Source organism: Monopterus albus, unplaced genomic scaffold (assembly GCF_001952655.1).
Source record: "Monopterus albus unplaced genomic scaffold, M_albus_1.0 scaffold40.1, whole genome shotgun sequence".
In the NCBI taxonomy this organism is placed as follows: domain Eukaryota; kingdom Metazoa; phylum Chordata; class Actinopteri; order Synbranchiformes; family Synbranchidae; genus Monopterus; species Monopterus albus.
This window is the reverse complement of record NW_018127920.1, coordinates 3,451,055-3,478,626: the sequence shown is the minus strand read 5'-3', so window position 1 is coordinate 3,478,626 and position 27,572 is coordinate 3,451,055. Positions and strand designations below refer to the sequence as shown.

General features: G+C 39.9%; 1 protein-coding gene across 1 annotated transcript in view; it reads left to right on the top strand.

The window, feature by feature from the left end:
* zfr (zinc finger RNA binding protein) overlaps positions 1-27,572 on the top strand; it is a 62,063-nt gene that overhangs the window by 28,359 nt on the left and 6,132 nt on the right. The window contains exons 7-17 of the mRNA XM_020599179.1: positions 677-880; positions 3,634-3,955; positions 4,457-4,638; positions 4,733-4,852; positions 7,015-7,160; positions 9,417-9,582; positions 11,867-12,069; positions 20,983-21,133; positions 23,182-23,323; positions 25,435-25,532; positions 26,362-26,457. Of these exons, the coding sequence (XP_020454835.1) occupies positions 677-880; positions 3,634-3,955; positions 4,457-4,638; positions 4,733-4,852; positions 7,015-7,160; positions 9,417-9,582; positions 11,867-12,069; positions 20,983-21,133; positions 23,182-23,323; positions 25,435-25,532; positions 26,362-26,457 (1,830 nt within the window). The remainder of the gene's footprint in view (positions 1-676; positions 881-3,633; positions 3,956-4,456; positions 4,639-4,732; positions 4,853-7,014; positions 7,161-9,416; positions 9,583-11,866; positions 12,070-20,982; positions 21,134-23,181; positions 23,324-25,434; positions 25,533-26,361; positions 26,458-27,572) is intronic.

The window sequence follows — 27,572 nt, the reverse complement described above, 5'->3', positions numbered from 1 at the left end:
ATGGCTCCTTTTTTTCTTTTAGAAATAAGCGGACATCCTTGAGGGCTAATGGCTAACTCGAATCTCTTGTAAACATCTGTTCACCAACAAAGTCAAACCGCTTGCATACACAAACAATTATGTGGAAAACAAGTTGTATTGCGTGCATGATGTACACTTATTTATGTTTGATTCCTGGTTTCCCACTGACCCCCACATGAGCCGGTCAGGGACAGCCAGAGGGCTGGAAGTGGCCCCAGGGCCTAACAGTGCCCAGGTCTTATCTAGCTGGTTTAAACATTTATATAAACATTGCTCGCTTATTTATGTATTTATATTACTGCTTTATCTTACTTTTCATCTTAAAACGTCTTGAGCAGGATTGACTTCTCTAACTGCTCAGAGATGTTCCATTATTTGTTTAATCAGTAAGTTTTATTGCATTGTCATTTTCTATAATTTCATAAGGACAAATAATTGAAGTGCTAGGCAAAGCGTAGCAGATCATAGTAGAGCAGGGAGAGGAAGTGCTGGGTGTAGCAGGGTGGACTGATTTGGAGTATCATGCTAGTACTACTTTAAGTTGCATATTGTAGCCTTAACTCATATTTGGATTAGTAGACTAAAAATCATATAGTAATAAAATCATTCGTGTGCCAACAAATACTTGTCTCTGTCCAAACTTTAAATGCATAAGACTTACAAGGAGCATCTGGAAGGCCAGAAGCACAAGAAGAAGGAAGCGGCATTGAAGATTTCCCAGAACAGCAGCAGTGGTGGTAGTGGTGGAGGGGTGTTGCCCCGCAGTGCCCAGAACCAGCTCCGCTGTGAACTTTGTGACGTTTCCTGCACTGGCGCTGATGCCTATGCTGCCCATATCCGTGGAGCCAAGCATCAGAAGGTATGTGAATAGTATTATATTTCTAATCTGAATCATGTGGTGTGGGGGTGGTGTTAAAATGTGAACTTTGTTTGGATTATACATGATATAAGTACACTACGATGGTCATAGTTTGTTGTGATGGAATAAGAAGTGCATATTTTGTTTTACAAAACCTTTATGTATAATGCTTAAAATAAAACTAGACTAATGAAAATGAATACATTTGCAAAAATAAGCATCTTTTTGAATAAATACATTAAATAACAAAAAAACTGTAATAATGATAAATACACAGGTTAGGAACACGCCGTTAAATGTGTCCTACTTGAGCAGCTTTTCATTCAGTCATAATACAAAACCTTAAAGGCTACACTTAAAGTTCCAATATGTAACTTTTTCAAAATTTGTTGTAGAAATGGGCTCCAAAACTTGTCTTAATGTGGAGAGTTGGTGTTGAAGCCTCTTGTGACCCAGATTCCTTGTGCAGCAGTGCAGAGATATTGGCTTCTAAAAGGTTGTAAGCAGGATTGACCTCTCTAACCAGTCAGAGATTTTCAGTTGCTTACGCTTGATCAGTAAGGTTTGTTGTATTCTCATTTCTTATAATTTCATAACAAACCTGAGGAGCTGGTCAGAGTGTGGTGTGGTGGAGCAGGGAGAGGGAGGGCTGGATGCAACAGAGTGGATTGATGCTATAGCTACCTTAAATTACATACAGTAGTTTTATTGAAGCATAACAGCATATGCCTGGAGAAAACCTATAGGCCCAGAATAACTTAACCTTTATGTTTAGGGGAAATGCACATGTACACATTATTCAACCATTAAGTTTACCCGTCTTTGTCAGTATACTGCAAAGTAAAACGGGTGACCTTCCTCTGCTAATCTGCCCATGTCTGTGGATGCACGGCACACCAGCCCATTTGCAATTGATTTCTTTGTGGCTAGTAGAAGCTGTGCCCTAAGGTAGTCAAACGAGATATAGTCACACCAGAAGGAAGGCTCTGGTTATGCATGGCACCTGTCCTCCTGTATAAAACCTATGCTAAGTCAGTGAACACTGGTGCTCTCTCTTACTTTTGTACATTTGTTTAATGTTGTGTCTTTAGTCTTTGACAGTTTGCTTCTTTGTTTGGTTCCAGTCTTTCAGAATCAGTCTTTATTGGCAAAGCATGATTAGACACGCAAGGAATTTATGGTACAGAGGCTCTGTGGGCTTTGCAAGGCAACAATGAATAAAGGAAAAATGTGCAGTCTTTGGAGTCAAAGCAAGCCTGTAGCTCTGACTTTGCCTCCTCAGTTCATCTCTTCGCTGTTCTGACCACAGGTTTTGCAGCTTAATTGCCCATGGCATGCTCATTTTTCTCATTTCCAGCCATTTAATGTTTAATCTTGGGTACCTCTAGATTAGCTTTGTACCCTTCATAACACCAAATAGTATGTAATTATTTCAGAATGATAAAACCAGCGAGCCTCTTCCTAAAAACAAGAGGATAGTTCGTGAACCCGCACAGCTCCTGTTGCCAGTGTTGTCTGTGCAGATTGTCAGTCATCCAGGTCATAGTAGTTAGTGGGTGAGATTTGCTCTGTTACAATTCCTTAAGACAATGAGTAGGGAGTCTGGATGTTTCCGTCCCATGCAAAATATCTGGTCGGCCAGGTGTTGCGGCTTCTGCCTAGCACAGGGCTGAGGAGGGATATAAATCCCAGCCAGGATAAATGAGGGAAAACTTGCACGGTGAATAAAACGTTTTGCAGTTAAAGAGCCAATGGCATGCTTTTCCTTGTTTTTGTTTTGTTTGTTTTTTGTCTTATCTACACTGTTAGAATGGTGAATTATCATTTAGACATGACCTAAAGCTCAAAAAATGAGGAGTACTTATGTTTTAATACTTCTGTGCAGAAGAAACTCGGTTTATACAAGTCTTGCAAACTGTGTATTCGCTGGAATCATTGACTCACCAAAACTAAAATAGGTGCCAAAGATGAACATATGCCAGTGTATTGTCATCTGTATTGGTGGAGTTTCATTTATTTAGCTCCTTACTCAAGATTTTCCTTTCATTGACTACTTTAATTCAGTCTCATTGGTAATTCTGGAGTTGTCAGAACACTGGCTGATTAACTGGAAATGGAAGAGACCCAAAGATGGCATGAGAAATTGTCAGTTCCAGTCTAAATGAATGTATTTAGGTTACAATGGGTAAATGATTGAGGTGGAACTGAGGTGCATTTTCTAATTCATAAAAGGACTGCTACTGGCTTTCAGAACCAGCCACTTAGTAACCACCCTTAAGTATCGTCTATTGAAAAGGTAGACCACAATGTTTGAAACCACCTCCAGTAAAAATCTCACCTTTATGTGGCTTGTCCTAGTGTAGATTGGTGTCTTCTCGGTGTGGTACTCACTACTGCCCCCGGTGGTCTGGGGGTTACCGGTCGGCATAGCCACCAGACAGAGTAAGGTAAACCTGCCTGTGTGTGCTAAAACACTGATGTTCCACTGTGAGTGTGATTCCTTTGTTTACAAGATCCTGCAGTAATATGTTGTTTTATTCCATAAAGACTGCTACTGACTGCTGCATTATTTTTTTTTATATACAATTGTATACATTATACCAAAAAAGCAAATTTATTATTTAGTAAGGTAACTTGACAAGTATCGTATCATGGACTTTTTGATCGTGGGAGCATCATACCATGAGTTTTTGGTATCATTACATTTCTAGTCATTTTGTTAAATCTAAACCATGCTCTGTACTCTTTTCCAGGTTGTGAAGCTTCATACCAAACTTGGTAAACCCATTCCCTCTACAGAACCCAGTATGGTCTCTCAGACACTGTCCTCCACCATAGCTGCCCCCAGCAAGACCACCACAGCTACCCTGAGCAGTTCTAGCACCACCGGCTCTCTGTGTGTGCCTGCCGCCTCCTCCCCTGCCACCAGCTCCAGCCCCCCCTACCTAAAACCTGCGAACATAGTCAGCAGTGGTGTGGTGGCAGGAGTCAAGAACCCATTAGCCACCAGCCTAGCTGCTGCCAACTCTGCCTCAGCTGGGAAGAAAGTCAACACCCCTAAGATAAATTTTGTTGGTTAGTAAGCACATTTTGAGGATGTAGTTCTTGACTTGTCTCACTTAGTCCTATTCATGAAATGGGGGGGGGGAACGAGTAGTTTTGCAGAAGTATAATTTTGCATTCTTAATGTTCAGGAATATCCCTGCTGCTCACAAACTGCCAGTTTGTAATATGTCTACTGATGATCAGTAAAGATTGATCTATTGACATACCCTGTGCTATTATGTTAGGTCAGTTTTAATATTGTAGAGACAACTAAGCAACCACCACAGTGGGGTATTAGATGCAGTTTGTGTTCCTCACACTAGCCACATTTTAGTCAGCTGTGCTAGGCATTGTTGTCATGCTTCTCATGACAACCATATTCAAATTATTGCAACCACAGAGAGAATATACTTCCAGAGGATTCCTTGTCATACAGCCACCTTATCAACATCGTCTGTTATTGAGGACCAATTTTTAGCAATAGCACTGTTAATGTTGTGAGTAAACCATATTGTAACTTCTCAAATACAGGTGGAAATAAATTGCAGACCACAGTGAAAACTGAAGAGACCAAAGTGGATGCTTCTAAGCCTGCAACATCCTCTTCAGGTAGTCCGGACCCCAAGACTGAAGTTTTAGATTCTTTGTCCACATCAGCCCTGGCTGCACTGCAGAATGATGTCCAGCCTGTTGGTCATGACTATGTTGAGGAAGTAAGTTGACAGGCCTATGTATGTGCCTGAGCCAACCTGCACTTACAGAGTAGAGCTTTAACCCTTGAGTATAATATGTAAAACTTGTTTCTAGGTCCGAAACGATGAAGGCAAAGTCATCCGGTTCCACTGTAAGCTGTGTGAATGTAGTTTCAATGATCCAAATGCAAAGGAAATGCATCTAAAAGGTCGCAGGCATCGCCTGCAATACAAGGTTTGTAGCTGATGTCTTGCACCACTCCACTGAATTTTAATACACATTAGTGTTTGTAGTAGGTGTCTCAAAGCAGGAAATTTATTTCTAAGAATGTAGATATTTGTTCCTATATTTACACGCTCGAGTAATATGATCCATCTTTATGAACACAGAAAATTTGTCCTATCCCATGATTTTCAAGTGCTACAGAATTGAACTAACTTGTTTCCAGAAAGTGATAGGTCTCAGTTGCACACATTATAATTGGCAGTGACATTCTGAAGGTATATTATTTTTGGCCACTGACCATTTTAAAGCAAGAAAAGCTGAAAAATGGTATTTGACCTTGCATTCATTAGCGGCATCAATGGCTTTCATAATATACAGTTGCAATCAGAAATATTCAACCCCTCACCTCAAAAGACACTGAGAAAACATATTTGAGTTACTTTGACAACAGAAGTTGACTTAACTTTGAGGTTCAACTTTGAGGTGCTGACAAGCTTCTTACACCTCTTGATCAGAATCTTTGTCCATTCTTCACGTGCAAAAGCCTCTAGCTCAGTGATGTTTGATGGCCTCTGTGCTGCAGCTGCCTTCTTCATATCCCACCAAAGATTTTCAAATGGATTTAAATCTGGTGACTGAGAACGCCACTCGAGATGTTCCAGTATCTTTTTCTCAACCAAGCTTTGGTTGACTTTGAGGTGTGCTTGGTGATCATTGAATTTTCCAGCATTGTCTTGCTGGAAAATCCATTGATCACCAAGGTTTAATTTGTCAACAGAAGGCATCATATTCCTCTTTAAAATGGCCTGGTATTTCTGGGAATCCATGATGCCAGGTACACGATCAAGATTGCCAGTTCCTGCTGCAGAAAAACAGCCCCACATCATCAATGACCGACCCACCTCCATGCTTGACTGTTGCGATGGTATTCTTCTGGTTATGAGCCTGGCCTTTCGCATGCCAGACATACTGCAGTTCCAGTTTGGTTTTATCAGTCCATATAACCTTCTCCCAAAACTATGTAGTCTTATCCAAATTTCTCCTGGCATATTCTAGTTGACTTTTGATGTTCCTTGTGGTCAAGAGAGGAGTGCGTCTTGGGGTCCGGCCATAAAGTCCTTGTTTATTCAGTGTGTGCCTTATAGTTGCCACTGAAGCACTTGTACCAGCCTTCATCATCCTGTAGGTGTCTTGCATTCATGCAGGGATTTTTCTTAGCTGTCCTGACTAAATTGTTAAGGGCCCTTGATGAAATTTTGGGCTGTCTTCCACAGCTAGGCAGGTTTGCAGCTGTTCCATAAATTTTAAACTTCCTTATGTTCCCAATGGTGTCTCTTGGAATGTTAAATCTTTTGGAACTCTTACACCCAAGGCCCTTCAAGTATAATGAAATAATCTCGTCTCAGCTTTTGTAGAAGCTCCTTTGTCTTTCCTTCATACCTTCATAGTTGGGGTTTATATATGCATCACAGATGAAGCAAATGAAGGATCATTATAGAGTTCCCAAAGGGTTAATTATGTTTCAACTCCACTTTAGGCCATAAAAACTGACAGACAGCTTTAAAAACAATATTATATAGGGGTTGAATAATTGTGACATGGCTATCTTAACAAATGAGACTGTTACACACAAATACTACATCATGCATTTTTTTGTGGTGATTTTATATATCACTCAGCTCATAAAGAAGCCATCCAAAGCAGAATCTTGCTCTTTGAAAACACTTTAATTGATAAATCCTTAAAATCTTTTCGGGGGGGGAATATTTCTCATTGCAACTGTAAAGTCCTTGGGGTATGCATGATGCTCAGACCAGGACTGGGCATACAGTCATTGTATGGTTGTGTTGCAATTGCTATTTTTCAATTTTCAAAGGAGACCTTCTGTTTTCTGAGAGTGGGTGGAACTCCCTAAACTCCTACTCAGTGATAGGAGTTCTAGTCAAACATTCTGCCACTTTTCCAAGGATGGCTCGGAGATGCCTGATAAATTTTGAGCCTACAATGCACTTAAAGTATCACTTTCCCTTTTTAATAGCAGCAGTCAAAAAATAAATTGCTTAACATTTTAATATCTTGAGACATTGAAGCCCAATATATATAATAAGTTTTCCTATTTCTATATTCTGTATTTTGCCCCAAACATTGTTTTTACTTGTATTGTTTTGTAGAAGAAGGTGAACCCAGACTTGCAGGTGGAAGTCAAGCCCAGCATCCGAGCCAGAAAAATTCAGGAAGAGAAGATGAGAAAGCAGATGCAGAAAGAGGAGTACTGGAGAAGAAGAGAAGAGGAGGAGCGCTGGAGAATGGAGATGAGGTACGTTTATGGTAATTTTCTTATCTGTTGTTGGAGGAGAGATACAATACAGTCTCATGCAAAAGTTTAGGCACACCTTGATATATAACAGATTTTGGTGATTTTTTTTTTTTTTTTAATTTGAACAGATGTTAACAGTCTCTCTTGGAAATAGAAAAAATGCACAATATTTTCAGCAAACAGTGATGCATAGTTACTTCTTATGCCATAAATTGAACAAAAATAAAAACATTATTATGGCATGGTGCAAAAGTTTGGGTACCCTACACAATCAGTACTTAGTAACACCTCCTCTGGCAGATATCACAGCTTGCAAACGCTTTTCATAGCCATAGCTAAAAGTCTTTCAATTCTTGTACTTGGGATCTTCTCCCAATTTCCTTGCAAAAGGCTTCTAGTTCTGTAATATTCTTTGGTCATCTTGCATGCACAGCTCTTTTAAGATCTACCCACAAATTTTCAATGATGTTTAACTCGGGGGACTGCGATGGCCATTCCAAAACCTTCAGCCTGCATCTCTTGAGGTATTCCATAGTGGATTTCGAGGTATGTTTAGGATCATTGTCCTGTTGTAGAAGCCATCCTCTTTTCAGCTTCAGCTTTTTTACAGATGGTGTGATGTTTGCTTCCAGAATTTGCTGGTATTTAGTGGAATCCATTCTTCCCTCCACCCGTGCAATGTTTCCTGTGCCACTGGCTGCAACACAACCCCAGAGCATGATAGATCTACCCCCATGCTTAATAGTTGGCAAGGTGTTCTTTTCATGAAATGCTGCTCCTTTTTTTCTCCACACATGCCTTTGCTGATTGTGTCCAAAGAGTTCTATTTTAACTTCATCAGTCCACAGCACTTGTTTCCAAAATGCATCGGGCTTCTGTAGATGTCCTGTTGCATACTTCAGACGTTGGATTTTATGATGGGGACGCAGATACGGTTTTCTTCTGCTGACTCTTCCATGAAGGCCTTGTCTGTGCAAGCATTGCTGCACAGTGGAACGGTGCACCACCACTCCTGAGTCTGCTAAATCTTCCTGCAGGTTTTTTGCAGTCAAATGGGGGTTTTGATTTGTCTTTCTGACCAGCATACGAGCAGTTCTGTCCGAGAGTTTTCTTGGTCTTCCAGATCTCATCTTGACCTCCACAGTTCCCCTGATCTGCCATCTCTTATTTACATTTCTTACTGTGGAAACTGCAAGCTGACAACGCTTTGCTATCTTCTTGTAGCCTTCTCCTGCATTGTGGCCATCAATAACTTTCATTTTCAGGGTTTTACACAGCTGCTTAGAGGAACACATGGTTGTTGGGTGTCCGCAAGTGTGTGCACAAGGTTTGAAGAGTCAAAGTATTTGTACAGCCTTGAAATTGGCATTTACTAATGACAGCTTTTGCCGTGCATCAGATCTAACGAGCTGATTAAGGTCTGAAACCTTGTGAGAGACTTTGAGACTCTGGAACTCTTAGGGTGCCCAAACTGTTGCACCATGCCATAATAATGTTTTTATTTTTTATTTTTGTTCAATTTATGGCATAAGAAGTAACTATGCATCACTGTTTGCTGAAAATCTTGTGCATTTTTTTTCCATTTCCAAGAGAGACTGTGTTAACATCTTTTCAAATAAAAAATCACCAAAATCTGTTATATATCAAGGTGTGCCTAAACCTTTGCATGAGACTGTATGTAGTGTAAGTGTACCTTGCCAGATGACATCACGATCCTGTCCTTTTTTTTTTCTTCTGCCAGAGCCCTCAGCATGAGCTGGACAGGTCTCGTTCAAATAAATTAGCAAGCTGCATTTCTTTCAGCTTGATTGACAGGGTGTTTCCAGGCATTTAACCTCTGTAGGGTTGTTTTACACATTGACATGTCAATGTCACATGACATCCAGGTGGCCTAATGACCCATGCCAATTACTTGGACTCGCCAGTAATTCTGGACTAAACCCTTTTGGGCACAGTCTCTTGCAAAATGTCTTTGAGAATCGAAAGCAAGCCCATTTACCTTTCAACTTATCACTTCTAGACCAACCATGGTCTAGGTGACAGAGCATCTTTACCAACATACAAAATGAAATGTCTCATTTGGAAGGATGGTGTTCATTCCTCCAGAAGAGTTTCTCCTACTTGGTGAATCAATGCCAAGGTGTACTAGAGCTCCCTGCTCATGGTGCAACAACCTCCATTTGTACACTAGGCAGGTAGAAATAATCTTAACAGCTTCAAACTGGGATGGAGACAAGCTGTGCTTTATATTTTCAGGCGTTATGAAGAAGACATGTACTGGAGACGTATGGAGGAGGAGCAGCACCACTGGGATGAGCGACGTCGCTTACCAGATGGCGTGTATCCACAGGGGCCTCCTGGCCCTCCTGGTCTACTTGGAGTCCGGCCTGGCATGCCTGGCCTGCAACCTCAGGGTCCTGTGGTATGGCTTTAATTATGTCTGTGCAGTGTGGCTCAGTATACCGTATTGCTGTGGACTAGAGATGTTGCAGTCAAGTTTTTTTTTTTTTTTTTGTCCCCCGCCTGAGTCTCTGAGTATTTGCCAGTGCAAAGTCTGATCCGATACTTGGATCTACCCTAAATAGTATCTTTTGGAGTTTGCCGTTTTGGTATTGTCTTCAGTAACTGTACCTTGAGAGGTGGCTCAGTAAACTTGAGGATATCTAAATTATATATTATTGTCATAATGGTTGACTTTGGCATTTTTCCCCAGCATTTGACCCTTGTTGAAGCCTTTTACATACATTGTTTGTTTTACTTTGGAAGGTAGTCTCGCTTTTGAGGAGAACAGAGGAGAGGGTATTGCATTTAATTTTTCTTTCCTCATGTAATGGAAAATCCTCTATTTAAGAGAAGTTTTAGGCCAAACCTCTGAGTTCAAGGTTCATTTATTGCATGTAGATGGGAAACAGCACTTCAAAGTGTTTTTGTCATATGCACAGTTAGGAAATGTGTTTCCCTGCACAATGAAATTCTTACTTTGCTGTCCACATAAATGCCACAAAATACAAATGAAATATAAAGTAGATAAATAACACAATCTAAGGCACTTTAAACAGCAACAGATGCAGCAATATAATAAAAAATATTCAATGTAGATTTCAAAGACCAAGTAAACAAATGATTCAGTCTGACATATTAGTGGTCGAAAGAATTCAGGCTAGTTCTTGGTTCAAGCCTCATTCTCGAATTTGGTTGTCCAATGGGAGAAAATTATATAGAAACACTACATTGGAAAAAGAAACGGCCTGTTCTTCCTATCCTATAGAATACCTCTAACTTGACTGGATCACTCAAGTGTTTTCACACATGAATTCTGGGCTATGTCTGCGGAATCGGGGCTGGACTTTGTCAAGAGTTGCCATTTCACACATGTAAAAGTCTGTGCTAGATGTGATCTCGCCTGCTGGAAATACTGTTTAGTTCATGTGCAGGGGGTGGGACATGACACACTCATGTAAGCAGTTTGTAATTTGGTCATAAACAGTCTCTTGCCTTGTCTGACAATTCTGTCAGCGGCTTTTAACAAAAGAAGTTCCTGTCTTCAGTTGGATATTTTCATTGTCTTTATTGTAAAAGACCATTTTTCTTCACCATCAGATATTTGTATTCTTTCGGTTTCACCCTGGTCACATAATAAGATGTCATCAACACAACCCCTAGCTCCATGTGACTACTTGGTACAATACGCTGCTGTATTCTTACATGGGCTCCCTCCAGCTCACTTGGGCCTTACACAGGCTTTGTACTAGGGAGCTAGCAGAGTAAAGTCCTCTTAAGGTCTGAGTCGACTGACTTGGATATTTGCATTTTAGTGCATATTTTGTGATGCATCTACCAGTTTATTTCATATGGTTATTTCAGTTTAATAACTGCAATCAGGTTGCAGAATTTGAAAGTAAAATAGCAGATGCTCCATTGTTGACTTTTAGAGCTGTTGTGTAGCAGGATTTCATTTTTCCTGTTTCAAGAAATGACTCGGGCAGAAAGGAAACTGACAATCAGTTTGCAAATACTGCTGGATGAAGGCAGTGCTAGCCCGTTTAGGACTGAGACAATCATAGATACGCCTCTCACAAACAGTTGGGACACGACTGTCCACTACACTTTAATGGAAATAGGCAAACAAACTGGACACACCAATGCTAAATCAACCACACAGTAGCCACCTTTAGTCTTTTCCGTTGAAAAGGTAGACCATGATTTTTCATAAACACCTCTGGTAAAGCACAAGGAGGATGCAAACCTCTGCACAGATGTGACTATTTTTAGGCCTTTCATCGTTTTTTTCTTAGCTCTTATAGTATCATATTGTAGCAATATTGTACTATGAGTTTTTGTTAAATCCCTAATAATTGGCCACACGAGATTATCAACAGGCATACTTCAGATTAATATTTTGGGATATTGTTCAGTAAAAAAAAATGCTTGTGAAATAATGCAATGGTCAGGCAGGAGCTCAGCCAAACATCCTACTCCATTGCCTGCTCACTACTGCCCCCTCTCACAAAGCCTATTGAAAGAAATTGTAAATAACATGATGTGCAAATGTGCGTCTTTGTTACAACCGTTTGTTTTATTATGTAGCTTTGATTAACTTTATCTCAGCAGAACTCTGGAGTGTTAATGAAATAATTTTCTTAAAGAAATATCAGAATTCAGCTAAAATGATGGTTTGAAATGATCTTGAACCTTTTGTCTTGCAGCCACCACGTCGACCTGATTCTTCAGATGATCGCTATGTCATGACCAAGCATGCAGCCATCTACCCCTCAGAAGATGAGCTTCAGTCTATCCAAAAGATTGTGTCGATCACAGAACGTGCCCTCAAACTGGTCTCAGACATAATTACAGACCAGGACAAGTCCAAGGAAGAGGACAAAGAGAAGAAAGAACCCTGTAAAGACAGGTGGGCTATTTTATATACCTCAGATTGCCTCATACAATACATACAGCTTTAGAATGGTTAGCCTTCTTTTGTTTGTCTGTATAGTTGTTTTTGTCCTTAAGCAAATTCTTTACTCTAAAACAGTCCCATACCTGCACAGTACCAGGGTAAAAAAATGCAGACATTAGACCATTGTTGAAAATGTCTCCCCCCCCTTATCATTTAGTGATGACAAAGCCAATGTAATTGGTTCGATCATTTTACTCTTTGGGGCTTCTGATAAAACACTTCAGCAGCCCTTTAAGATGACTAAAACTCTACTCACACTCTAAGTCCCAAACCTCACTCAAAGGCTTTGGGGGTGTTTTGCCCATTCTGCCTGGAGGAAGAAGTCTTGCCACCACTCAATGTAATGAGGCAGCTCTGTGTGCCAATCCAGCAATACATCTCCTACATAATAACTAGCAAACCCCAAGAATGAACGGAGCTTGGCTAAATCGCTGGCTTCCCTTCAGTTTTTCACTGTGGCCACCTTGCCTGGATCTGTGGATACTCCATCAGTGGACACCACAATTAATTAATTAATATTGGCCAAATATATTGGCCTGATTCTTAAGGCTTCATCTCTGACATCACAAAACTGATCATGAAGATCCTTTGGTACTTTTATTTACAGACTACCCATCAGTTTTAATGATCCATAAAATCTATCCAAGTATGAGAATAATCAAAGACTCCCCCTTTTGTTTACAGTAATATACATAGCCGCTTCCTCCACAATTTTCCTCTCACAGTAAGTCACTAGCAAAATTACAGATTTTATGTTTTCAGTTTTCTATTAAGTTCTACACATAAAACAGACAATGGTAAAATTGTAAATGGACTGTACTTGTATAGTGCCTTTCTACCATACTTGGGCAAAGTGCTTTAGAGATTCACCCATACACGCGTGCATACACACACACCGATGGTGGCGTAGTCGCGATGCAGGGCGCTGGCCTGGCCACCGGGAGCAACTTCAGGTTCAAAGTCTTGCACAAAGACACTTCAACATGTAGACTGGGGAGAACGAGGATCGAACTGCCAACCCTGCAATCGGGTCCACATGCTCTACCCTTGAGCCACTGCTGCCCCAATACAGAGTCTATTTTAATAAAATTCTAATGAACCATACAACTTCTAACCTCTCGTACATTAAACCTTACCCCATATCAAACTCTCATTCAAAATGCAGTGAGGGTGACGTCTTCTCTGGCTTTCCACAGATGGATTTCGCACCCCCAGCAGACCTAACTTTTTATTCACCCCTCTCCGAATCAGTGGGCAGGAGTAGGGCCTCACCAGGTGCCACTTGTTACAGTAGCATTAACCAGACCAGACTGATGATGTCTTTGCTCATTAGTTTTGCTTAAGCTTATGTAAGCAGAGCTAATGGTCTGGGTTAAGTGACATTCTACATAGGGCAAGATGGTGCCACTGTTGGCTTGCCGTCTGCCCGTCTTATGGTTTTGCTGTTTTCTTATAATTGAGGCTGCCTCTGTTTTTTCTATCTTTGTTTATGATCGCCTGGCATTGTTAGAAATATGAAACTGCATGGTTAGATCCTCTAACATCCACCAAATCAATCAGAACTACCACCTCCGCCGTCCATACCTTCTTTCTTCCGACATTACACTGGCTCTCTCCCGATCAATCGTCGTCAGAGGCGACACAGCAGGAACGCTGAACTACATGTAAGACTGAAATCCTGCCTAAATTCATCGAGGTGGATGGAGCACTTCCTGGAGCATGGCTGCCGTGATTCAAGCTGGATCTTGACCCATAACTAGATGTCGACTCCCCTCGCCCACACTACTGGCTGGTGAGACGCTCATACCGGCGTTGCTCCCAGACCAACCTTCGCCCAGTGGCTTGGGCTGACTTCCCGCAGGATAAGCTAAGCCTGCTTCTGGATACTCTCGAACATTAGATCGCTTAATAGTAAGACTTTCTCAGTGATCTTATTTGTGCACATGACCTGGACATTATTTTTTATCACTGAAACCTGTTTGAGACAAGGGGATAACAGTCTCTTTTCTGAGCTTCTACCAGCTGATTATTTATTTTTTTAATACTCCCCGCTTAGCTGGTAGAGATGGCGGTCTGGCAACTGTTTTTAAGCTGACCCTAAAATGTCGTCCTCTCCCCTCTAAAGACTATTCCAGCTTTGAGCTACAAACTTTTATGTTAACACTGCACCGTCCTATTTTATGTGCACTAATATATCTCCCCCCTAAATCGAAGGATTTTATAAATGTATTTGGGGAATTTTTGTTGGAACTGATCCCACAGTTTGACAGTTTTTTGACTTGTGGAGACTTCAATATTCATGTCAACTGTGGTTCAGATCAGCTAGCAAATGACTTCAACGAATTGTTGGATCTCTTTTGACCTCATCCAGTCGGTACTATGCCCCACGCATCAATGTGGGGGCATGCTTGACCTTGTCGTCTCTCGAGGTCTACCCATGTGGATTAGTGATGTATCAAATTTGGCCATCATGGATCACTTCTTCATCCACTTTGAAATCTTGGTACCGACAAAATCACCCAAAATGATGGCGCCTCGCCAGCGCTGTAGGATTATCACTTCCTCAACGCCGCCGGATTTTGCCAATGCTTTTTTAGCTTCCGAGTTTCACTCCTTAGAAGCTCAGAACCCCCCTGCGTGCCCTGATGCTTTCCTTTCCGCATTTGACTCTACTTGTTTTTGGATTTTGGAGTCTATTGCTCCCTTTAAGAAAAGAAGGGCTAAAAATACTTGTGACCCTTGGCTAAATGACACCACCCACGCCTTGTGGAGGCGGTGCAGGAAGGCAGAGCGGAAATGGAAAAAGGATGGCCTACACGTTTACTTGGAGATTTTAAGAGACAGCCTCCTCTCATACCAGAAAGCTGTAAAAGGTCCCAAAACTCAATATCTATCTAATATCATTTCAGAAAATAGTCAACATCCAAAGGTTCTGTTCAAAACCATCAACTCTGTTATTAATCCAGATGCTACTTTGGCCATGGAGGGATCGGTTTTTACTTGGAATAAATTTCAGAGATACTTTATTGATAAAGTCTGGGCTATTAGGCAAAACATTCCCAAGCCCCCACTTTATGTTCCACCGGTATCTCACGTGTTGCATACTTTGGGTTCTTTTGTTCCGATCTCCCTGCCTCAACTTAAAAAATATGTTTTACAGCTAAAGTCTGCCTCCTCTCCCCTGGATTCTGTCCCAGTCAGGATTATCAAGGACACTATCAACATGGTCGGGCCCTCTTTGGTCACTTTTATTAATTGTTCCCTTAGCTCGGGTTCAGTTCCCACAGCCCTTAAGCATGCTGTAGTAAGACCACTTCTCATGAAACTCAATCTCGATCCGTCCTGTCTATCCAACTTTCGCCCAATTTCCCTACTACCTTTTTTATCTAAGGTGATGGAAAAAATTGTTCTTGCTCAGTTGCAGACTCACGTAGATCATTTGGACCTTGCTGACAAGTTTCAGTCAGGTTTTAGGTCACGCCATAATACGGAGTCTGCCCTACTCAATAATGACATAACCATGGCTCTGGATGCCAAGCGCCCCATTATTTTAGTTCTTTTAGATCTTTTGGTAGCATTTGATGCTGTCGATCATGTAGTTTTACTTGCTAAACTTGAACATCTTGTTGGCCTAAGGGGAACGGTTTTACATTGGTTTATTGTATTCGGGACATTAAGAAATGGCTCTCCCAAAATTTTCTACACTTAAATTAGAATAAGACTGAATATATTCTTATTAGCCCCGATCCAGCTGCAGTGCTATCCAGTTTAGGTGCCTCTGCTCCCTCACCTACAGAGATTGTGAGAAATTTTGGAGTAATATTTGATAACTGCTTTACCTTCGATAAGCAGATTAGGGCCGTGGTCAAGACCAGTTTTTTTTCCCACCTCCGACTTTTAACGAAGGTGAAGCCTTTCTTATCACGTGGAGACTTGGAAAAAGCAGTCCACGCTTTTATTACTTCACGATTAGACTATTGCAATGACCTTTATGTTGGCGTTTCCCAATCGCCCTTTATGTTGGTGTTTCCCAATCTGTGCTGCGTAAACTTCAACTGGTACAAAACGCGGCTGCTCAGTTGTTGTCAAACACTCCCAGGTATGCCCACATTACTCCAGTTCTTTTTTCACTACATTGGTTGCCAGTAAAATGGAGAGTTGATTTTAAGATGTTATTTGTCTTTAAGGCCATATATGGCCTCGCCCCACCATACCTATCGGAGCTGTTATCAATATACACTCCGTGCCGAACCCTGCGCTCCGCTGATCACTTGTACTTTGTTGTTCCATGGGCCCGATTGGAAAAAAATGAGGTGACCGCTCGTTTGCTGTCTATGGTCCTAGACTCTGGAATTCATTACCGCCTGAGATTTGGTCTATAACCGAGGTAGCAGTTTTTAAGTCTACTTTAAAAACTCACCTTTTAAAACAGGCTTTTGGTGTTTTAATCCGTTTTATCTGCCCTAAAGGGACATGGTTAATTTGTTCTTCTATATTTTATTTTGATGAAACTTTTATTTATAACCTGTGTTTGGTATTGATTGTTTTTAGTATTTGTTAGTTGATATATGTGCAGCACTTTGTGCTCTTCGGAGTTGTAAAGTACTTTATAAATTTTATTATTATTAATAATTATATGTTCACTAGCTCACCAGGTTTACACAAAACATGATGATTTGATACCATTATACTGTGAACAAGCATAAGCAAGGCTATGGTTACCATGGATAAATTTGAAATTCAGTAGCTACAGTTGGTTAACTTGCCTTCAAATACATGCACAGGTTGGCAAAGCAAACTGCAAAATGAATAATGAGTAATTGTAATTAATTACTTCCATCCCTGGCTCACTGTCACTGGACCAGTTGAAGCGAGCATCCCCTTACTATATAGTACTGAGCAAATTGCTGCCTGGTACAGAATGACGAGAAGCAGATTTGAAAATGCTCCAGGATAAGCCATATACTGCTATGATTTGTGCTTCGTTAGGAGTGATTTCAAACATCATGGTCAACTTTTACAATAGGGAAGACTAACAGTTATGGCTAAGTGGTCAGTCCAGCTTAGTTTTTTTTCCTTTTTACTCTGTAAAAGGCATTTTAAACTGTAGTGAAATGTATGAAAATAAGCCTCTTTAGAAGGACAGCAGTCCTTTTGCAGCTAATTCTGAAGTAAATTTGAAACTGCTTTAAATGTCTGCGTGTATGGCATGGTGCTGGATGTATGTGCCAAGCAGTATGCAACATGTACAATATGTTGGTTAGGAAATTTCACATGTGTTCTGCTAATGTTAAAGTTCATCTGTTCAGAACATACTGTACACCGTTGTATACTGCCCCATTGTGGTGTAAATATAAGGTAGCTACTTTACAGAAACTTAAAGTTGCTTATAATGATGCCTTGAGGATTCTGCTTAAGAAGCCTAGGTCCACCAGCGCCAGTCTGTTGTGTTCACAGGTCCATGTTAGTACCTTTCAGGCATTAATGAGAAACCTGATGTACAGATTTATCTGTCGTGTGAATAACTCTGAGAACAGTCTTATAATGATGCTGGCTAATCCTGGTTTTAGTGTAGTACGTTACCAATCCTCTCTGTGGAAACATTGGTATAAATGTCTTTTATGATTTTTATTTATTTATTTTTCTTCTTTTATATCCTTCGTTTTCTTTTTTCTTTTTTGTATGGACCTTGAGTCTGCTAATAAAGGAGGAGGAGGATGATGATGATGATGAATAGACACCACACAACAATTATATTGATTAATACAGACCCGTTGTTTTTCAGCAACTGTTATTCTGTTCAATTCAGTTTTGTGTAGCACCAAATCACAACAAAAATTATTTCAGGGCACTTTACATTGAGAAAATACTAACAGATCCCCTTTGAGCAAGCACTTGGTGACAGTGGGGAGGAAAAACTCCCTTTAAAGGAAGAAACCTCAACAGACCCAGGCTCTTGGTGGGTGGCCATCTGCCATGACGGGTTGGAGGGAGTAGATAATGGAGGGGAAAAAAGCGTTATGGCACAACAAACAAATGCTGATTAATGTGGCTGGTGATTGCGCATCAGAAACGTACAACTCCGGAGATGGGGATACCTGCAGAAAGGTACAGGGGAAGAGAGAGCACCAACTATGGTTTTTTTGGGAGAGAGTGAAAACAAAATTAATGACAAGCAATATTGACTTATAAATACGTGTATGGAGAATAAGCAGGGGAGCTCTGAGCATCATTGGAAGACCCCCATCCTTAACCTGTCTTCCAATGCTTCACTCAGCATTTTATACACATTTTGAAGTATATCAGATGTTGCTTGGGAACCATCTGTAAACTGCTATCTTTAGCTCCCACGTCAGATGTTCTATAGGGATTTAAGTTGTTGCTTTACCAGGGCTACTCAAGAACAGTCAGCATTGTCTTGGCTGTATGCTTCATATTTTTGATATTCTGAAGGGTGAGCTCTGTCTCAGATGGCATGCACATTGGAGCAGGTTTTCTTTAAGGATCTCTATGTCTTTGTCTGCAGTGATTCTGCCCTTTATTCTGACCAGTCTCCCTGTCCCTGCTGCTGGGGATCTCCCTAACAGAATGTGCTACCACCACCATGCTTCACCATAGGAATAGTATTAACCAGGTGATGAGCAGTGCCTGGTGTTCACTAGACACATTGCATGAACTTGTGCCCAGAGAGAGTTGTTTTTCAGACCAGGGAATATTTTTTCCTTTTGCTGTCAGAAACTCCACATGGGGTGTCCTATAAAGACAGAATTAAACAGGATGCACCTGACCACAACTTGGAGTGCCACAGTGAAGTGTCTGAATCCTTGTAAATAACATTTCATGTTGTCATTATGTCACTACAGTGCCTTGCGAAAATATTCAGCCCCCTAGAACTTTGCGACCTTTTGCCACATTTCAGGCTTCAAACATAAAGATATAAAACTGTAATTTTTTGTGAAGAATCAACAACAAGTGGGACACAATCATGAAGTAGAACGAAATTTATTGGATATTTCAAACTTTTTTAACAAATAAAAAAACTGAAAAATTGGGCGTGCAAAATTATTCAGCCCCTTTACTTTCAGTGCAGCAAACTCTCTCCAGAAGTTCAGTGAGGATCTCTGAATGATCCAATGTTGACCTAAATGACAAAGGATGATAAATAGAATCCACCTGTGTGGAATCAAGTCTCCATATAAATGCACCTGCACTGTGATAGTCTCAGAGGTCCGTTTAAAGCGCAGAGAGCATCATGAAGAACAAGGAACACACCAGGCAGGTCCGAGATACTGTTGTGGAGAAGTTTAAAGCCGGATTTGGATACAAAAAGATTTCCCAAGCTTTAAACATCCCAAGGAGCACTGTGCAAGCGATAATATTGAAATGGAAGGAGTATCAGACCACTGCAAATCTACCAAGACCTGGCCGTCCCTCTAAACTTTCAGCTCATACAAGGAGAAGACTGATCAGAGATGCAGCCAAGAGGCCCATGATCACTCTGGATGAACTGCAGAGATCTACAGCTGAGGTGGGAGACTCTGTCCATAGGACAACAATCAGTCGTATACTGTACAAATCTGGCCTTTATGGAAGAGTGGCAAGAAGAAAGCCATTTCTTACAGATATCCATAAAAAGTGTCGTTTAAAGTTTGCCATAAGCCACCTGGGAGACACACCAAACATGTGGAAGAAGGTGCTCTGGTCAGATGAAACCAAAATCGAACTTTTTGGCAACAATGCAAAACGTTATGTTTGGCGTAAAAGCAGCACAGCTCATCACCCTGAACACACCATCCCCATTGTCAAACATGGTGGTGGCAGCATCATTGTTTGGGCCTGCTTTTCTTCAGCAGGGACAGGGAAGATGGTTAAACTTGATGGGAAGATGGATGGAGCCAAATACAGGACCATTCTGGAAGGAAACCTGATGGAGTCTGCAACAGACCTGAGACTGGGACGGAGATTTGTCTTCCAACAAGACACTGATCCAAAACATAAAGCAAAATCTACAATGGAATGGTTCACAAATAAACATATCCAGGTGTTAGAATGGCCAAGTCAAAGTCCAGACCTGAATCCAATCGAGAATCTGTGGAAAGAACTGAAAACTGCTGTTCACAAACGCTCTCCATCCAACCTCACCGAGCTCGAGCTGTTTTGCAAGGAGGAATGGGCAAAAATTTCAGTCTCTCGATGTGCAAAACTGATAGAGACATACCCCAAATGACTTACAGCTGTAATCGCAGCAAAAGGTGGTGCTACAAAGTATTAACTTAAGGGTGCTGAATAATTTTGCACGCCCAATTTTTCAGTTTTTTATTTGTTAAAAAAGTTTGAAATATCCAATAAACTTTGTTCCACTTCATGATTGTGTCCCACTTGTTGTTGATTCTTCACAAAAAATTACAGTTTTATATCTTTGTTTGAAGCCTGAAATGTGGCAAAAGGTCGCAAAGTTCAAGGGGGCCGAATACTTTCGCAAGGCACTGTAAATGTAGATTGATATGGATTTAAAATGAAATCTATATCATAATTAATTGTGCAAAAGTGAAGGGGGTCTGAACATTTTGTAAGTCACGAAATGCATTTGTACTTGTATGTAATTGCATGGTTATCCAAACTGGTGCAGGACTCTAGATTGAAAGTTCTATAGAGTTCTCTACTTTCCCTTTTGAATTATGCAGCCAAGGTAATACTGTAAAGATGTTTTCAAACAGCATGGTTACCGCTGTCCAGTAGTGTCTATGTTCTCTATTTTGATTTAGCTGCTGGAAAACGCAGCACCACCATTTCAGAATGATACCATTTTAATTGTTGCTCATTTTGCTTTTGTCTGTTTTCACTCATCATTGTGCAACTCTCTAGGGCCCTGAAGGGAGTGATGAGGGTTGGAGTCCTGGCCAAAGGCTTGCTTCTTCGTGGGGACAAAAATGTCAACCTGGTCCTGCTCTGCTCTGAGAAGCCCACCAAGGGTCTCCTCGCTCGCATTGTGGATCACCTTCCCAAACAACTAACAGTACTGTTTATACATACATCACGTCACATCACAATTAATTTCTTCAGTGGCCTCTTTAATAGGTGCCTGCCTGTAGCCCTAGTTTGTGACTCTCATGTACTGCATACATTCGAGTCACAGAGATCATCTTCTGTGAGTGCTCGAAATTGAAAATTGACGAACGTATTAACCCCGTGTCGTCATGTCATATAACATTCACCCAGTTTCTGAAGGTATTTCCTGAATCCTCTTCTAATTATACGGAATCAAAAATAATCTGGTCTAGTCCAGGAAAAATCTAAATTTTGTCAGTTTTTCAGGAGAAAATATTTGCTGAAAAGTTAAGATCACAACGGGAAACATCTCTCTTGCTTTTTTGTTAAAGTGGAGCATGAATGTGTTATTGTAACCCATTTATATCATTATTGAAAACTAAGAAGTAATTTTTGAAATTGTTTAAATCATACATTCAGGAAGTTGAGCCACTTTCACGCAAAGCCAGAGTGACAACGTCATCTTTTCCTAACTGAAAAGAAGCTGTATGACCTGAGAAACTGATTGAAAATTTATTTTTTCCTTGACTGGACTAGATTATTTTTGATTCCATATCGTTAGAAGAGTCTGAGAATTTTGGAAATGCCTTCATAAACTTGGGTGAGTTCCTAAAATGTTCAGAATTTGCTTCGAACACTCTCAGAAGATAATCTCTGTGGCCCGAGTGTATCTAATACACGAGTAGGGCTGTAATCGCCTCTCATCACACTATGATCCTATAGCGATCGTCTTTGAGAGCACTCCAATGGTTGCCGATACTTAAAAATTTGCCACAATGCAGTTTCAATTTGATTTAGGGGCCTGCAATCAATATTAAGTGATGCTATCTGCCTATTTCACACAATTATTTTTATTAATTAAAATGGAGCAAGGATAATTGTTTTTTTTTTTTGTTTAGTTTTCTTTCTTTTTTTTTTTTTTAGCTCTTCTGTTCACTTTCAAGTGTTTAAATTGAAATAACGACTAATGATGACCAATGCAACCTAAACCTTTTTGTGATAGGAAGCATTTAAATTGTAACGCATACAAAAATCTGGGGGAAACAATATTTCTTACACTGCAGTGGGGGTTCGGTTTAAAACATTAACACTTACTATTGTGTGTCCATTTTAATCCAGAATATTTCCATACCCATGACTTGTTTGTGGTCGGTCCAGGCCAGTTCTCGTAGAAAGTGTTTTGTCACTTGCCTCTCTCACACAACAGAACTATCAAATGTATCAGTCCACACCAACTCAGAGGCATGTGTGAGATGTGTCACCCCTGGAACCCCCTTTTTTTCACTACTTCAAGTTTCGTCTCTCTGGTGCTTTTAACAAAGTATAATCCCCACAGAACATTTGTCTGGTCACTGTCTTGCTGACAGAAAAACAGCTGTTCTGATCACAGGGACGCTGCATAGTGGTTGGAGTCAGTGTGGTGTGAACATGTCAAATGCTTCAGTAGCTAATGCACTGCGCACATCTCCCAAGACTAGATTGTCTTGTTTTGGGGTGAATTTTTTTTTATAATGTAAATTTAATAGCTATAAGGTGAAGAGTAAACATGAGCTGGTGAGTTAGGTTTCATTGTCATGTAAAACAAAACAATCTTGCATTGCATTATGTAAATAATGCTTATGAGCTTAGAAAAAATAACTAGTAATAAAAAGGGGGGAGCAAATGGCTTGTAATTTATAATAGAATGTCATCATTGCAGTGTTTTTCTTTACAGTAGGATAATGTTAAATTACTTAACTGATGTATACAGGGGTTCAAATAAGAGTGGGGAAAAAAGTAACGGCACTGATGTCTATAGCTACTGGTAATCAGGACTCAAAATTGTATGCCCATTTTGTTTCAACACTAATTGATCTCATGGTTCCAGTCAGTATCCTGTTGCATGTTTGGATGTTATGACCTGGCGTTTCACATAAACTAAACGATAAAAGTGGCTACTGAGTGTAGATGATCATTAGGAAATGACTATCAACTACTTGTATATACAATAGGCTTTAACATTTTGCTTTCTTACAGATTGTGACGCCAGAAAAATATGAGGTCAAAGGATCTATCCAGGAATCAGCCATCATTTTGACATCCTGTACTGAGCCAAAGATGCAAGTCACAATCACACTAACATCACCTGTCATCAGAGAGGAAAATGGACGTGATGGAGGTTGGGAAACCCATCACAGCCTTTCCTGTTGCATTTCCTTTCTTGTCTTTCTATATGAAACAAGTTTCAGTATGTTGGTTGACACCCTGAAGAGCACAAACCTGCTGGCACTCAAAGATTTTTTGTTGGGTTTAAAATCTGATCATCTTGGCAACTTGCCCTATATGTATTTAGATTTCAGAGGTTGGACATGGCAACCAAGGACGAGCAATCTCCTCATATATAGGAACTTTAGTTGTGGTCTCTTTCCTTCAGACTTTGATGAACACAGTCCACGACAGGCAAATTTTTCATTATTTTAATGCCACCTTTTGTTTAAACACAAAAAATAGAATGGATGTTTTTCAATGAAACACTCATTCATTTATTTTTATTGGTCTAACATGGGAGTTTATGCGAGACCTGCAAGTTATTATTTTTCTCCAATAATGTTCTAATTGTTTGGGACAGATCACTTCTACTGTACAATTTTTTGGGGAAAAAAAACTAAATCACAGATTAAACAGGCAAGTGCCAGCAGTATTGCTCTTAATGCTTTTTGCTCTGTAATTCTTTCCTCTCAAATGCTGTCTTTATCTTTTAAACAAAGCATGATCAATGTTTGCATTGTGTTAAAGTCTAGTTATTCCCAGGTGAAATTCTCTTGTTTCCTGTGTTTCAGGGGACTCTGTTTCCATTTTATTGTTAGCTGAAATCAATGGGAGACGTGCATTACAGTATCTATATCCTTACTGAAATTTTTTTTTAGATAAGTTGATTCCTGCAGAAGATGAACAAAGAGACATCAGGAGGCACCTCTGTTCCTCAAGTATAATTTGGAATTAATGGTGCAAAGATGTTTTTCAACTTTTTCTCAAATCAAGATTTGGACCAAGGCAGAGGAAATTGAATAGCATTTTCCCACAGGAAACAAATCTTGCTTTTGTGTACTGGTGAACAGTTCACCATGCTGAGGTCCCCTGTTCTGAAGTGCTTCCCTGAGTTGACTGACATCTTCCCTCACACATACAGGGCTAAAAATTGGGTTCCATAGGACATAATTTTTGGTAATAACATTAAAGCCTTTGACAAGGTTTTGTCATTTTGATTTCACTGACAATGGAATGATGAGCGTAATTTGAAGATGGACCATTTTCTCTTTCTGAATTGACAATAGAAAGTTGAGTAATCCCTAAGCCATATTATTTCAAATTTTTCTTAGAGGAGTATTGTTTAATGCTGAGGTAAGAAGGCTTCGACAGTGGAATCTTTGGTTGGACCTGAGTATAATCTTTGGTATAAGATTCTTATTCCAACCCACTGATGTTAGGTGTGCATGCAGTGATATCCTAACCCCTTTTGTTTCTTGTAGTTGTCATGTTTTTTTTTTCTCTTCTTCAGCTCCCATTCCTCCTGTTTTATATTTGTAGCGATATTTACGTCCAGCACAAAGACTATTTCTTTGAGGAGAAAAAAAAAATTCATTACTTTGTCTCCCATCTGAGTTTTAGTTAGGCCCAACACCTTCGGAAGGATTTTTGACCAGGGTTTTCTCACATCCCAAAAACTTTGCCACACCTACTATTGCCGTGCCACTTTTTATCAGGTCATTCTTTGGTCACTACCTTTCTTTCTCTTTGAACCAAGTTCATAGCAATAGTAATTAACCATGGAATCCTTCTTTTCCATTGCTTGAGTAAAATAAATCTACTAAAATTCAAAATCCCATGGTACTGACCGATGTGATGATAAACTTTACAACACAATAACCTGATAAATTGGCATTGGCTTCAAAACATTTAGGAGTCTAAACCCATGTAATGTAGTTAGTGTTGCTTTCCAGTTTTTGTATTCAACAATGAGTTAGTAAATTTATACCACTTTTAGAGAATATAATGACTTAACATGTTGTACAGTGTCAATCTGTATCTATCCACATACTTTGGCCATGGGTTGTTTGCGTAGTCAGTTTCTTAATGTATTTTTGATATGGCAAAATAATCAACAAATTGTAGATTGTCGTGGGAAAAAAACCGGTATGTGTGGCAATGTGTTTGTTCTATGCCAGCCTCGCTGACCCGGTCAAACACCCATTCCCCATTACCATTTTGACACTTCAAATCCATTTTTAGATGTAACCTCGGGTATGGTGAAAGACCCAGCGGACGTCTTGGACAGGCAAAAATGCCTTGACGCTCTGGCTGCTCTGCGCCACGCTAAGTGGTTCCAGGTTCGAAACATCATTTTACTTTCTTATTGTAGCCTTATGAGATGCATTATTTATTTGTTTATTCATTTATTTGTTTTTCATATATTTGGTTTTTCATTTTTAAACAACAAGGAAACCTATTTGAAGCAAAAAAAAAAAAAAATTCAAGGATGCCACTCATTACAAGAAGGATCTGATGTCCCATCATATATTGATTTATAAGTCATTCTGAAGCTCTTAAATGGTTAAAAAAATAGACCTGGCATCCTTGTAATCCCTTTTCAATTTTACAAGAACTGCACTGTAGTTATGTGATTCCATAAGGCTGCACAATAACATGCACAAAGTTGTGCCATCAAGAAGTGCTTTCATGTTCAACATTTGTATTGTTTTTATTCTATATATTCTATAGAATGGGGATTGAGAGAAAAGGGAATATCTGACTGGTTTTCTGTGATTCTGCTACCTGAGCAAAAGCACAGACTAAGCAAAGCAGATTTCCTTGGCTCTTTCAGTCCCTATACTCTCTTCTCAGGTGAACACTCATACTTTTAAGTACCTGTTTGTGAGATACCTGGATAAACTTGGGGTCAGGGTTTAGAAGATGGCAAGAAAGGTCATCAGTTCTTGTGCATCTTACAAACTTTGAACTCCCTTACTAACTATGAGGTACAAGACTACTGGGAATGGCAGCTGTTTGCAAACTCATATGGCTTATACTTCAAACCATACTCAAGCTTCCATTATGCACAGTAGTGTTTGGACCTCAATGATAGAACTGATTCACTTGTTTGGTGCATCTCTTGTCACCCTTTGTCATTTCAAAAACCTAACTTGATTGCTTTAAAAGGCTAGGGCCAATGGACTTCAGTCTTGTGTGATCATCATCAGAATCCTGCGAGATCTCTGTCAGCGAGTTCCTACATGGTCACCGTTCCCAGCATGGGTATGTTGTTTAAACATGTTAATGGAACATTTAAGGCCACTATGCACTGCACAGTGGTCTCAGGTTGAGCTTTGTTGACGAAAGATACTGTGTCAAAATTCTGACAGTATGAGGAATTTAAAACCAAATTATTGTTTTGACCCCTTTTTTTTACAAAAGGGATTTTCACAGCAACCTTTTTTAAATACATCAAGAAAGATGACTGCATTTCTAAACCCCAGTACCAGTTTTGGTTTGTGATCCACACTTCTTGCCCTTAAAGGGTTCTGTCTTTATGGTCCTGGAACTATTGTAAGTCTCCCAACATTTACAACATGTGTAAAACATTCAGAGTGCAAACACAAACTAGTTTTCACTTGCCAGAATTTAGGTCTTGAGATTGCAATTTTCTTAGTAATCATTGATGTTTAAAGAATGTCATGATTGCTTGTTTACTTGTGGCACTTAAAAACTGCCCCTCAAACAAAATGTATAAATATACACAGTACTGTGCAAAAGTATTAGGCCACCATTAATTTAGCTGATTTAGCGAGGTTGTAATAATTTATATTTGTCTTTATTAAGATATAAGCAGAAAATACAGGATGTATGTACACAATATTAAAAGCAAAACAATCAGAACAAAATGGCTTTTACAGTCAAAAGTTAGTATTTATTGTGAGCTCCGTTTGCATTTAATACACCTTGAATTCTTTTGGGGAGACTGTTCTTAAACCTTAAGCAAGCACTTCTGTAGCTATGGATTAGTCTAATGTTCAGGAGGAATTTTGGACCATTCTTTCTTAATCTCGGTCCTATTCGCACATCCCCAAATCAGAATAAGTTGTGACGTGTAAAATCTAAATCAAAATTAAAAGTGATTTATAAATCATCTGCCCTGTATTACATTGAACACAATACAGCAGCACATTATTTGATACCTCATCAATTTTATTCTTTGTTCAAAATAAACACTTCAATTCTGATGCTGCAACACATTCCATAAAAGTTGGGACGGCTGCATTTTAGGGCCAGTAATGAGGTAAAACAATGAAATGATGATTCCATTTGAAACAGGTGACTGCAGTCATGATTTGGTACAAAAGTGGCATCCAGGAAGGCCTGAAATATTGATA